At 35.7% G+C, this 14,360-nt stretch overlaps 1 protein-coding gene across 15 annotated transcripts in view; it reads left to right on the top strand.

Moving 5' to 3' along the window:
- ANKS1B (ankyrin repeat and sterile alpha motif domain containing 1B) overlaps positions 1 to 14,360 on the top strand; it is a 1,097,747-nt gene that overhangs the window by 500,599 nt on the left and 582,788 nt on the right. For all 15 annotated transcript variants that reach the window (XM_032874307.1, XM_032874315.1, XM_032874314.1 and 12 more), the window contains exon 12: positions 521 to 701. In XM_032874307.1, coding sequence (XP_032730198.1) covers positions 521 to 701 — 181 coding nt within the window. The remainder of the gene's footprint in view (positions 1 to 520; positions 702 to 14,360) is intronic.

Genomic DNA, 14,360 nt, shown 5'->3' with positions numbered 1-14,360 from the left:
ATATGGTACTTGGGGACAATATCTAAAGCTATCAATTTCTTGGACTATATAGAGAACAAAAAACAGAACTGCCTTAATTATGCTTCAGTGTTGTAAGAGCTCTTTTATTATTAGATTCTTTATCCTCAGGGTCTGGCAAATGCCATATCCTTTTTTTTTTTTTTTAATGCCATACATTTAACAAATGTTAGTTAAATGAAAGGTGACTTAGAATTGCAACTTTCTGAATTGATTATTAAAAGAAATTCTGTGTACTGTATTTGTACAGTCTTCTGGGGAAACCTAACAAAAAGTCCAATTTATTTTACCCACTATGCCAAAATACTTTTTCATTAAATAATTTCTTCATTATTTAATTTATCAAGAGATTCTTTAGTATCTCTCTGTGAAGCACAGTATATTTTAAGTATAAACATCAGATAGATTAACTGATAAAAACATCACTTATATTAAATCAATTGGGAGATTGGGCTGAAGATGAACATGATCATAATACTCTCATCATGCTCATTTATTTTAGCCTAAACAACGAACATCTATTGTGTCTTCTCTGGATTTTCATCGAATGAATCACAACCAAGAATATTTCGAAATCAACACATCTGCAGGGTGTGCAAGCTTTACTTCCAGCCCTCCTGTTAGTCCACCCACCTCTTCTGTGGGAATCACAGAAGTCAAGAACGAGGGAACTGGCCATACAGGTAAAGCAGTTCACTTTGTGCAGCTATATTTTTGAACTTTTAAACCTAAAGCCTTAATGAGATACAGAGGGGTTAAGAGGAATCTTCATATAAATTGCACTGTTTTTGTTCACCTACATGTATAGCAATGTAGGGCATTATAATTTTTGTCAGAGTGTGGATATAATTTTATTAAATATATTTATGGTCTTTTAGGTGTTAAACATGTTACAGATGATGATTTAATGCTATTATTGGCAGTGAAATAACCAGAGACCTAGAAATGCTCTCTTTCCACTGCTATTTACCCCTCTCCACACAGTGGTATCAACTCATCAATATACAACTTTATTAATAGCTGCTTTGAGGCTACAGAACCCATATCAACCTGGTAAGATTGAGTTGGACACTATGGCCTAAGTGGGCTTTCAATCTACTCAAACCAGTATGAACTTGGAGAGGAGAGGTGTGAGGAAATAGTGCTGGGGGTAAGGGGAAGATTAAGGAAAGTAACCACACCCACTAGTAACTCATATCTGGTTCCAGCCAATCAGATTTGCAAGAAGGGGGCAAGAAGCTAATAACTGGTAAAGCCAAATGACTGAAATATGAGAAGTGAGACCTAAAGGATCTCCTACCCTTATATAATTTAAAGTAGGTGAACTATGCTACTACTTTCCCTTAAAGAGATGTGATTTTTAAACCCACTAGATATTATTACTATGAATTTTAGAATCAGAAGGTATCATTTATATGGGTATTCCATATAACCTTTGTTCAAAATGAGTGAGCCGATGATTATATAAATGTATGCACCATACTTAAGTCCATTACTCTGACTGTACTTTTAGGAGCACTGATACAAACATTCCAAAAATCCAGCAAGAGAATAATTTCCTCTAGGAAAACTAAGATTTTAAAAATTATGATTAGTGGAAGTGGTGACATTAATATTCTATTGAAGCTATTATCTGACCTTTTCATGGCAACCAGAGTGATATTTATAAAATGCAAATCAAAGTGTATCATTATCATGCATAAAATAATCAGTGGCTTCTCACTGAACTTTGAATAAAATCCAACTCCTCACTATGCCCAAAGAAGTTCAGTATAACCTAGCTCTCTGACTGGCTCTTTTCATTTTTTTTTTTTTAAAGATTTTATTTATTTATTTGAGAGAGAGAGCATCCACAAGTGGGGGAGTCACAGGCAGAGGGAAGAAAGGGAGAAGCAGGCTCCCCCATGAGAAGGGAGCTGAATATGGGACTCGATCCCAGGACCCTGGGATCATGACTTGAGCCAAAGATGGACATTTAACTGACTGAACCACCCAGGCATCCCACTACTCAGCTCTTTAACCTAAACTTGAGCAAACGCATCCTGGCCCACAATGGCCTTTTTTCCTAGGCATTCTAATCCTGGGTCTTTTGTACTTTGGCTCCTGCTGCCTGGAATCTCTGTCTTCAAAATTTTATGTGACTGTCATTTGGATTTTGGTGCAAATACACTTTCCCGTAGAGGCCTTCCCAGATCACCTTATCTTCAGTAAGGCCCTCAATATGATGACAACCACAATAACAAAGATCCAAAGAGAACAATCATAAATATTAATAATCAATAAGGTATAAGCAAAAACTTTAACACTATATATCATGTACTGTTTTAGGCATTTTATGTATATTAACTCATTTAAAACTCATAACTGATATATGAATTAGTCATTGTTATTCATAGACAAGGAAACACAAAAAGAAGATAAACCATGTTTCAACATTGTTCTTTCCACTTCTGTCAAATTATCCTGTTTTCCTTTTTCCATATCCTTATTTATTATGTAAAATTACACTGTTCCCTTGTTTCCTTATTATCTTCTCTCCTCTTTCTACAACTGTAAAGTAGAATGGATGGATCCCTGACACTTTGTAGGCACTGAAGTCAGTCCATCAAAGTTTGTTTATTAACTATGGGACTGAACTCCTTATCAGCCAGCTGAGACTTAATCTTTTTATGCTATTGTTTTCTTAGCTATAGAATTAAACTAACAATTAATTATATTAACTTACCTTATAGAATCGTAATGCATGTAATTAGCACTGTGTCTGGTACAGAGTTAGTGCTCAATAAATGTTAGTATCTGTAGTAGTAGTCATTATGATATTCAAGAAGCCTAGCATTAGTTCATTGAGTACGAGCATTTACTGTATGTCTGCCATGCACCAGACTCAGTAGGAGAGGAGGCAATGGGATATTATTTATGAATAAAAATGGTGTATGGGCCCCAGAAAAGGTTCTGCATATATAATTATTCCTCAATTAATACTTATTTCAATGACTAGTTCCAGATTTAAAATTCTAAAATGGGAAGAATGAGAAATCCTCTCATGTTTGCTTTAAGAAAATATCAGCTTTATTTTAGTTAGTACACTAAGTGGGTTTTTTTATGATTAATTTTTTAATTTTTTCACTTGTCCTTTGAGATAAGTAGAAATTTTATTTATTTATATAAAAATTAAGAGTAAAAGAAGTGATAGGTCTAGTCCCATATCTCTGACCACTAGGGGTAAAGGATAGAAACACACACATTTACTGCTATCAGGACTTCAGTGGTACCATCCAAAATGTGTGAAGAAATTGTAATTTGCCATACATTCCAAAACTGGTATTTTCAGATCTGACCTTTGAACAGAACCAAAATCTGACCTTTTAATGGCTGAAATGGTTTCAAACAGCATGTTACTATGGTTTCCTGATGTAATATGTTACCCCCATGTTACATCAAAAATTTTAGAGTTAGTTCTGTTACTGATTTGCTGAATATTTTTCATCAAATCATTTATCTTCTCTGATCTCTAATTTGTTCCTCTGAAAAGGGGAAATAATATCTACTCTTTGAGTACTTGTAGTAATAAATGAGCTTATTTATGTGAATGCATGTAGGCTATGGAAAATAACATTCTTCTTTAATATTATTATCATTACTGTTTAATATTATTGTTTTTCTTATTTAATATTATTATTTGAAATGTACAGTAATTTTAAGATGGAAATAGCCTAGATATTTACATAAGTCTGTACTTACAGGTAGCTGACCTTTTCTTAAATTAAAAATATAATCTAAATTATTAGATAAATCTACAGTTCATTTTATAAATGATTAGATACACAAAATAATTAATCTTGACAAAATGTTATTTACAGAACAAAGACTAATATACCCTCAAAAATGAATTATATACTGTAAAACACTTTGAATAAGTGACCCAATGAATTTTTGATGACAGAGACATTTCAAGAGTAGTCTGAATTATATTAAAACTTCCTACTTGTAAGGTACTGTTGTATATATTCCAAGTATCAATTTATGAATCATCAAAAAAGTTGCTAAAGGGAAAATATGTGGAATTGAACACACTTTGGAATAATATGAATAGATTTGCATTTAACTAAAAAGATAACTCTGGTATTAAGATGTAGTCGATAGATTTGAGAGGAGGTAAAATGGGAGGTGGGGAAAAACAACGTCATCAGCAATGGAAAGATGTAAATGGATTTGAGACATACAAGGAAATAATCAACAGGTTATGATAACTGATTGAATATATGACAGTAAAGGGGAAAAGTTCAAGGAAGCATCTAAAGTTTTTGGTTTAAGCATATTCATCAAATTAGACTGCCATTCCCTGAAATATGGAATATTTATAAGTAAAAAGGGAATGCAGATCATGTAGGATCTAATAGGCTATTATAAGGACTTTGGCTTTTACTCAGAATGAAATGAGGAGTAAATTCAGGTCTTTGAAAAGAAGAATGACATGACCTAACTTCTATTTATGAGGATCACTCTATTGTGTTGTGAGTGGATTGAGGAAGGGAAACAGACTGGAAGAATGAAGGCCAGTTAGAAGGTTATTATAGCATTGCACTAAGATGAGAGATGAAGGCAGCTCAGATCAAAGGTGAAACAGTGGAGGTATAGAGAAATGGATGGAGATTAGACATATTTTTAAGGTAGATCCAATAGGATTTCAAAGTGGAGTGGATGTAGTGTATATGAGAAAAAGAAAGAAGGAAAACTTCAAGACTTTTGTTCTGAATAACTGTCATAATGGATTTACTATGAACTGACATGTGAGAGGTTGTCAGAAGAGCAGGTTTGGTGAACAGGGAGAAATACCAGGAGTTCATTTTAAGTTTGAGAAGCCTACTTGAATAGATGTGTTGGGTAGTAGCTAAAGGTCCAGTCTGAAGACACAAATGTGAACATCACCACTATATAGATGATATGGAGTATAGATAGAGGACCAAAAACTGAGCTCAATGAAAGGGGGGATAATTGGCAATACCAGAAAAGGAGATTGAGAAGGAATAACCTGTTAGGTAAGAAAAATCTTCTGATGAGTGTTGTGTTCTGAATTCAGATGAAGAAAGTTATTAAGAGGGAAAGAATGATCAACTCTGTCAAATGTAGCTAACAAGTTGAGTAGAATGAGGACAGAGTCAGAACTGACTAGTGGATTTAACAATGTGGAGGTTACTGCTGACCTTGGCAAGAGCAGTTTGGTTGAAATTGAAAGGGCAAAAACCCAACATAATGGGTTTAAGAAAGAATGGGAGGAGAGGACTTAAAACAAATATAAACTACCTTTTAAAGAAATTTCTTCCAAGGAGAATTATAAAACTGTGATAAAGGAGGAGAAAGAGAGAATGGGTTCTGTTAATCAAGAGGAGAGATTGGCTTTGGACAGGATCATGGGAAACAGGCAAGAAAGATGTTTCTAGTGTGGGTACAAATGCTGGAAAGGGATCCATGTGATGGGAACCTGAAGAATATCTGTTATGATAATTTCTATTTTCTCTATTAATGAGAAAGCAGCAGCATCAGTTGAGATGAAGAAAGGCAGAGGAGATGTGGAGGTTGAGGAAAGAGAAGAAGGAATGAGAGAGTTGTTTAGAAGAAAGAGACAGTGAATGGAAAAGGGAGATATGATTTAATTGTCTGGCAGCATTAAGAACCTATTCAAGGTTCATGTTCCTGAACTTAAAGTTGGGTTAGTCGATGTGGTTCTGTTTTTCTCCAGCTCAGTTCAGATGGGGAACACAAGTGCATAGTTTTCAGAGAGTTGAATTTTACATTGTGTTCTTGTCAAGTGAGTGTATTGAAGAGCAAGGAAATATGAACACAAGAGAATGAAAGTAATGTTTGACCATAAAATTCAAGATGGAGAAATAGGAAAAAGAGGACAAAAAGGGAAAAAGTAACAGTGAAAAATCAGAAGGATCATTGGATTAGAGATTCCATTCAAGTCAAAGAATTGCTGAAGTCAAGGTGCTAAAGAAGTAGGGTGGAATGATAAGAGGTAGTTCAGAGGGGAAGATGCACAAGAAACTAGGAACAACTATAATTATTGGTAATTACAGAGTCTTAGAACTATGAAGGTGAGCAGCTGAGTTAGCTTTTCCCTCCACAAAATAGGCTTACATACTGTGGTTAAATCAGTGCAAATTTTTAGAAGAAATATTTGATATAAAGAACCATGTTTATTTCTACACTGATCTCCATTCATAACATTTAAATTAGTCTTTCCATTTATTTAACAAATTATGAAACAGGTGAACTTTACCTAAGTTCATCTCTTCTGTACTTTGTCCCAACCTTCACTGAGATGCTAAGACCTCTTTTATTGTTCCCTGGCTGCTCAGGGGTCCCTGGGAGTGGTGCTCCATGGAGGATTACTCCTTCAGGGAACTTGTTTTCCTCTTGACCACCATGTATCTCCCTCTCATGTGAAACTTTTGAATGACCAGAGAGCCCATCTGATAAGATATTTCAGTTTGGAGGGCACCCCTAATGGTTATCAATGTATTCTTTTTGCTCAGGTAGCAGGCTTTTTTAAGATAGAGGAAGTGAGAGGTGGTAGAATTCTGCATCTTTTTTTTCTTTCTTTTTTTTTCAGAGGGAGAGATAGAGAGCATGAGCAAGGGAGAGGGGCAAAGCAAAAGGGAAAGAGGGAGAATCTTCATCAGGCTCCATACCCAATATGGAGCCCCATGCAGGGCTGGATCTCATGATCTTGAGATCATGACCTGAGCCAAAATAGATGCTTAACAGATTGAGCCACCCAGGCACCACTAGAATTCTGCATCTGTTTTTTAAAAAGATATATTTATTTATTATATATAGAGAGAGCACAAGTGGGAGAGGCAGAGGGAGAGTGAGAGAGAATCTCAAGCAGACTCCATGCTGAGCACAGAGTCTGATGCACAGCTTGGCCTCAAGACTCTGAGATCTGAGATCATAAATCAGTGCAAAATTTGAGCTGAAACCAAGAGTTGGCCCCTTAATTGACTGTACAACCCAGAGGCCCCTTCTGCAACTATTTTAAAAGTAGAGGCAACTTCTTTTTTTTGATGGATTGGATATAGAATGGGAGAAAATGAAAGAAACCAAATGTGTGACTCAAGGATTTTGAGCCCTTCTGACCATTGGAAGAATGGAGTTTATATTAATTGAGATGAGGAAGCTCAGTTTAGAACATTTAAATTTGAAACATTATTGGATATCCAAGTAGGTAGCCCAAGTAGATAGTTGGGACAGTGGAGTAGGGCAGGGTGGGAGGAAGCTACATGATAATTTTATTTTTATCAAAAGTGAAGGATATCAGTTTTAAAAGATTGAGAAACAGTGCTTACCCAAAAAGAATGACCTGTGAGATCTGAATTCCTCAATGAACATATCCTGGACAGGTGTGTTGCTAATTACTGGGGGAAAGGAAGCTGAGAATCACCAGTTGTAAAGACACTTCCACTTTATGTGAGAAATTGTCTCCAGAAAGTTCTACATATGAAGAATTTTGTGGGCTAGCCCTTTTGGGGACTTGCTAAGGAAGTTAACTACCCTAGATAATTAATGATCTACAATTTTGCTAGTAGTTTCAAACTATCACCTGCTGCTGAAGAAAACTGATGGGAGGGAGGATATCTAAAAAGAGTAAGGTGGAAAAGTGCTTCTGCCCAAATGGAAGGCATAATAAAAACAAAAGCTTCTAAGAGCTTAGCAGCATAGGATGCTTTTCTGCAAGGGAGAAGAAACATTAGAAGAGAACTAAAATTAGAACAGAGAGGGTGGCATGGACCTTTCACGCTGCTTGGGGATTGCCAGAAAGACAAATCAAGGTCTTCCTTTTAATTAGTTCACACAGACTGAAAATAGTCCTCCTGAAGCTGAGACAATGTATTCTAGCAGTTACTGGACATCGGTAGCTGAGTGGGTGTTTGGAGTCCAGTTGGCATGAAGACCAAAGCCAGGCTGCTGAGGTGATCACTAAGCTCCATGGTGAGATTTAGGGTGAGCTGATATGGAGGAAGTTAATGGCTAGTGAGAACGATGTGTGGGAAGATTATACTCTAGAGGAAGACAAGAACATTGAAGAAAAAAAATTCCTGTAGCAGAAATTAACATGAAACCACAGATTCCAGAGAAGGGGAGAAATGGCAGGAGCTGAATCCACAAGGGAAGTAAAAGGCCAATCATGCAGTTATGAACATTGGAAGCTATGTTCAGAATTTTGGTCTTTATCCTAAGATCAAAAGAGACCTAGGAGGAATGACAAGTCGCTGATAGGCTGGTAACCAAGGAGAAATTATCTAATTTGCATTTTATTGTCTGATGGCTCTTATTTTCTCTATGAACTAGAAGTAAAGTCATCCTTGTTGAGGGATCAGTGAGGGCAAAGACTGAGGAGAGTGGGGAAAGTTTAAATTATCTTTTTGTCCAAATTCCTAACAAATGATATGTGGGCCCTGAGGGCAACAGAGAAGGGGTAGTAGGGTGTGGGTATCCCTCCCAGTGTACCTACAGCTTGTGGGTAATATATTTAAATCAAGATCATTACCACCAGGTCCAGCTCTTTTTGACTGCTCACCTCAGCTCATCTCCCACTGGTAAGGTGGACCCGCTACACAGTCACGTATACCACCTGTTCACTCTGACCTCTGTTGCAGTCACCTCTTTCCTTGCCAAGCTGGCCCCATGGCATCCTACTTGACTTTTGGCCCAGATGCCCCGGAGGCACCCTTTTGGAGGCCACAGGAAATTCTGGGTCTTATTTATAAGGACAGTAAGCAGGTCTCATAAAAATGTATTAAGACTTTGCCAGTTCATACCATGCAGAACTACCAAGTTTACTCAGAATTGGCCATGCCCAGAATATAGTTGGGATTTGGAGCCTAGGTCCCTCTTCCTTATGTTCTCTCAATATCTATTATATTATAGGCTTTCCAGATAAAGCTTGGAAAGAAAAGTTTAGAATACAAATTTAGAACTGTTTTTCTATATTCCCTATCTCATTCAGCCTTTTCCTTCTTAAAATTTCTGACACTTGTATGTCATTCCTCTTCTGGGCTTTAAGACTCCAGTTTAGGCCTGAGGGAAGAGAGGTTCCCAATGAACAAAATTTAAGAATGGAAATATATCAATATCTTCTTTGAAAAATACTATCCCTATTACATTGAGCCAGTCCCACTAAATGAAAAATACATAAATGTGACACATGCTTAATTACTGTAGCTTCATAAATTTTTGATAACCACGACCATTATTATTATTTGTATTGCTGTTATTACCATAGGTTTAGGCAACAAACAGAGCCCAGACTCTAAGAATTCAGTACAAATGCAGAGCAGCCAGGTGCTAGGAATCCAGCTAGGCAATCGGAATCTTAAATCCACAAAGTTGCTTGGAACTGGCAGGTCAATATGCTGATGAGCAGAGTTGGAATTTCTGTTTGTTCTGTTTTACATGTTCCAGAGTGTGAGGGAAGTAAAAGCTGGAGTTGTGTTACTGCTGGGGAAACCCAGACTTCTAAAAGTGTTAATCTATCCAAAATTATAACAAAAGGAAGAGAGCAACTGTTCCAGAGTTTTTATGTTGAAAATCTTTTTTTAAAGAAATTGATCTTTTATTAACTCAATTTTCTCTTGTTTTTTACCTCCCGTTAATTTGTGTGAAAATACAACTGCTTTGTTAGCTGGAATTTACTTTGTGATTCAGATTCAGTGCTGTGTATATCTTCTAATTATCTTGTCTACTTTAGTTTGCTTGATAGATTTTCTCTATCAGACTATTTATATTAATTGAATTTTATTAAAAATCAATCATTGTATTAAAACTTCCCTGCTATCAGTTATATTTGTGTGATATACATATGTCTGATCATTATAATTAAATATGATATGATAGAAGAAAAGGTAACTTTAATTTTTTTTTTAAAGGAAGGAGAAAGTTCTTTCCAGGTTGTGCTATGAACAAATCCCCTCTCTATCTTCAATTGAAAACCATTTTCAAACTGCTAGAACTTTTTCTGAATTCACATCTCCTATCTCTACAATCTTCTTTGGGAGAACATTTTCCTCTTTTTTTCTCTATACTTTTTTATTTTGGGGTTGTGACTTGTGTGGGGACTACCTGGGCCCTAGCCCTTTAAATGCAGGCTTCTCTTTTACTCATCATGTCATAAGTGAGCAAGACCATGATGGAACTTGTTCTATATATTCTCCCAGGTAACTTATTATCTACTTGCTGGACCAGTTTTTCCCTACCTTCCTGGCTCTAGGCTCTAGTAATTTCAACTTTTGTACTTAGTTCGTGGCATCTGTTATTAGGCAGAATTCTAAGATGACCCCATGATTCCTGCCCCCCTTTGAGTATGTATGCAGCCCTGGCCAACACCTGGATTGCAGCCTGCTGAGACCACTCTCAGAGGACCGAACAGGACGTGCTTAAACTCTCGACTCATAAACTGTGAGATAAAAGATGCATGTTGTTGTAAGCCACTGCTTTTCATGATTTGTTATTCAGAGGCAGAAAATGAATATAATGTCTGATGTTCCCATGATTTGGGAGAAAAGAAGACCGTCTCCATCTTCTCTGGCCCCAAAGGAACCCCCCAACAGTATTCATCCTTTGTTCTCATTAAGATTACGGACATGGTTGAGAATGAAATTTTTCTCTTTTGAAAATTGTCTCTTTTACTCCACATCCCCAAGCCTGGCTCAGTCAGTACACTCATGCATTATCTGAAATACCATTTTCCCCCCAAACAACAGCTTTTATTCTAATACGTATTAAGTTGTAAAGATGAAGCTCTGAAAGTGAAATCTTGCAACATAAGCCAGACGGTAGGAGACTATATTAAAGATTATATGAACCTGAAGTTTTAAATTATTGATGTTTCCTCCCAGATCTAGCTTTTGCTTAAAGTTAAGAGTTAATTTTTTTAAGAATATCTCTGATCATGCAGTTTCACTTCTTAAGAACATCTTATATCTTGTCACTGCAAAAGAATGTCCAAATGCTTTAGCATATCCAACAAAGTCCTTGATAACCTGGCTCTAATTTTCTATTTATTTACCTCTACCCGAATACACCATGCATTGCTAAGTAGTGTTCTTAAAGCTCATGGTCCTTGATTTATAGAATACTCTGTCACCTTGGCATGCCTTCCCATCTGATTTACCTGGTAAACCTTAACCCTTGTGAGGAATTTGGCTAAAGGTGACCTCTTTTATGAAGCCTAACTCCAATGATTCTTTCATCCATATGCTCCCCTAACATTCTTCACACACCTCTGCTGTTAGATATTTTATTTAGAAGTATTTGTTTAGGTGTCTGTGGACTCCCTAAATGCAGGGATCATGTCTCAAATAAGATGTATGTATCTCCAGTCCTTAACATAGTGACTGACTTACAGTAGATGCTCGGTAAATGGTAAAGGATTTAACAACTGAATATTTGCTTTGTTGGAGTTCTACTACTTAGAATAAGGCACTATGTACCTTATTTCTATCTATGTAATAAGACTAGACCAGTTTTTCTTTTAACTACATTGCTTTCTTCTAAGCCATGGAGCTTACCTTTCATCAGTTATTTTATAAAATGCCTCAGAGAGAAATGTAATTTTTAATGTAAATTTTTGTTACATAATTGATCTGATTTCACAGATGAAAAGGTAGCAGTTATTTACATTGAGAGGCTATTCAGTTTTCTTATATAATTACAAAGTAGTTGACCCAGCACTGCCAAGATCATTAATATCCCTCTAGAAAGCAATGTATCTGACAACGTGCACTAATTTATAATTTCCTTCACCTTTTTATTTTAGTAGACCAATGTCCAAGTCTTCATTTAAAAAATAACAGTAATAACTGTAGTGATCCCTCTTCTCTCACAAGGTCAAAGCAGGCATAGCATGACTCTCTTTTTTCCCTTTCACAAAGCTGGATTTTTCTTCACATCTGTTTGTCCCTGTTTATTCATTAGCCATGTGTGAGGTCGAGAATATTGTATTAGGACCTGGAGGCTTGAGAATTAGAACTTTCAACATATTAGTGATGATCAGAATCCAATGTGCAGAATGAATACTTCCAATAGAACTCTAACCTCTGGCAAGCAGTTCACAGGATCTAGAGGGAACTCTCATTTGTTTGTGTATACAGGTTTTCCATAGCATAGTTCTTCTTACTTAGAAAAACTAATATAAAAAAAAAGAAAAGAAAACTAATATAGTGAAAGGCAAATCTGCTGCAAAGAATCAACATTTCTTCCAGAGCCAAAGATGTAATTTTTCTATTATCTACCCTTTTAGATCTAAAACAGGCCTATTGTATGTCTGTGTTCTTTGTATTAACTCTGATAAGCAAGAGTTGACTAGGTAAAGCTAATAATAGATTTCAGATTTCCTTCAAGAAAACACATAGCACATATAGAAGGAAGCGGTATTAACCAAATAAATCTTTCAGTTCCTAATGATTAACATTTTGGCAAGCTGTTGTCTTAGAGGAAGGATTTAGATTATATATTACACAATTTCAAAGTATTTTGTATCTCTTCTTGATTTGAGTATCCAGTAAATACTACTCATCTTTGTGTCAATGTAAAGGAGACCTTCAGCTCTGTTTTAGTCTCCTAGCCCACTGATGTGCTATAGGCCATTAATTTGCATCTGGGTTTTGTTTCTACTATTAATTACAATGCTCTGGAGCAGGGTAACATTACAATAAATAATATGTCAAATTCTCTAAGCTAAGTAGTTGCTGTTTACTAGCAATATATTTTTTCTCTGAAGTTACCATATAGAAAATTATAAATAGAATATAAAATTCAAAATAAACCTAGACCATTTCCCCATACCTCATATTTGATCTATTCCCTTTTAGGTAATTATTAGCTGTTTTTTTAAAATAATCTTAAATATAGTTATCTAAAACCAGATCTTCATGATTTGATAAGGACCCATGTTGTATATTCATTATACTATCTTAGCAACCTAAAGCATATGAACAATTATGGCTGAGGCCTTAACTATTGGTTGTTTATATATATGAAATGTAAAACTACATATAAACACTAAACAAAAATTAGTTATTTGAATCAAATTTATGAAAATACTGGATAGAGAAAGTTCATTCACTCATTTAACAAAATACTCACCTAGCACTTACAGCGTACTAATTAATGTCCAGTCAATCTTGGGCATGTAACAATAGAAAGACATGGTCTCTTCTCTGAAAACCTTTATGGTATGCAAGTAACTAAAGTATAATGTTATTACGTTAGCATAATATGAACTTAGAGATAAGAGCATATAAATCTACCTAAAAGCATTAGAGATGGTTTCACGGAACACATAATATTTGTAATATGACTTGAAGAATATACCAAATGGAATTTAAAGGAACATGGTGTGGAAGGAAAGGAATAGAGAAAGAGGTAGAGAAAGTAGAATATTTAGAACCAGAGAAATTTGGACCTAGATCCTTGTTTTACCACTTAGTATGACTTTTAGGTAATTGATAACCTTTCAGAGATTCATATTTTCTCTTTTGAGATAATGTAGATGGCCATTAGCATAGGACTTTGCACATGGTAGGAACTCACTAAATATTGTCCCTTCACACCTACTATGAGCTTCTTGTAGGTAGATAGTATCAACATTTTGAAGATGAGTAAAGTAGGTTCACAATGATTAAGGAAACTTACCTAAGGTCACATAACTAAGTAAGTTAGTGGCAGAGCCAGGATTAGAACCTGTATATCTCCTGACAAAACTTTTCTGATTATGCTGCAAGAAGGATTCCAGGATTTTCCCATGCATTTAACTATTTATTCAGTCAATGAATATTTCTTAAGCGTCTATTAAAGTGTCAGACATGTTACTATAAACATGATGTTACTATAAACATGTTACTATAAACATGATACAGTGGGGAACTAATAGACAAAATCTGCCCTCATTGAGCTGAGAGTCCATCAGAGAAGGTAGACTTTATTTCAGCAATTTGCATAAATCCTAATGAATGTGATGTTGAGCACATTACATGCTCAGGGAAAGTGTGTGGCAAGAAGACTTATTCTAATTGAGATGCTTTGGAAAGTCCTGTAGAGGGGGAGTAATATTTTTGGCAGGACCTAAAAATGAGCAGAGTTATCCAGACAGAAAGGAGAGATTTTTTTTCCAAATAGTGGAAGGTTTGGCAAAGATTAAATGAGAATATGGTATGTTCAAAGAATTGAAACTGATCCAGGATAGCAGGATCAAAGAACATGAATAAAAGAATGGCAAGTGGTGACTCTACAAAAATTGACAGAGATAAGGTCGTAGATTTTATTCTAAGGGTAAAGGG

Source organism: Lontra canadensis, unplaced genomic scaffold, assembly GCF_010015895.1.
Source record: "Lontra canadensis isolate GAN:19392208 unplaced genomic scaffold, GSC_riverotter_1.0 scaffold52, whole genome shotgun sequence".
NCBI lineage: Eukaryota > Metazoa > Chordata > Mammalia > Carnivora > Mustelidae > Lontra > Lontra canadensis.
Note: the sequence above shows the minus strand (reverse complement) of the source record. Positions and strands in the feature narration are given on the sequence as shown.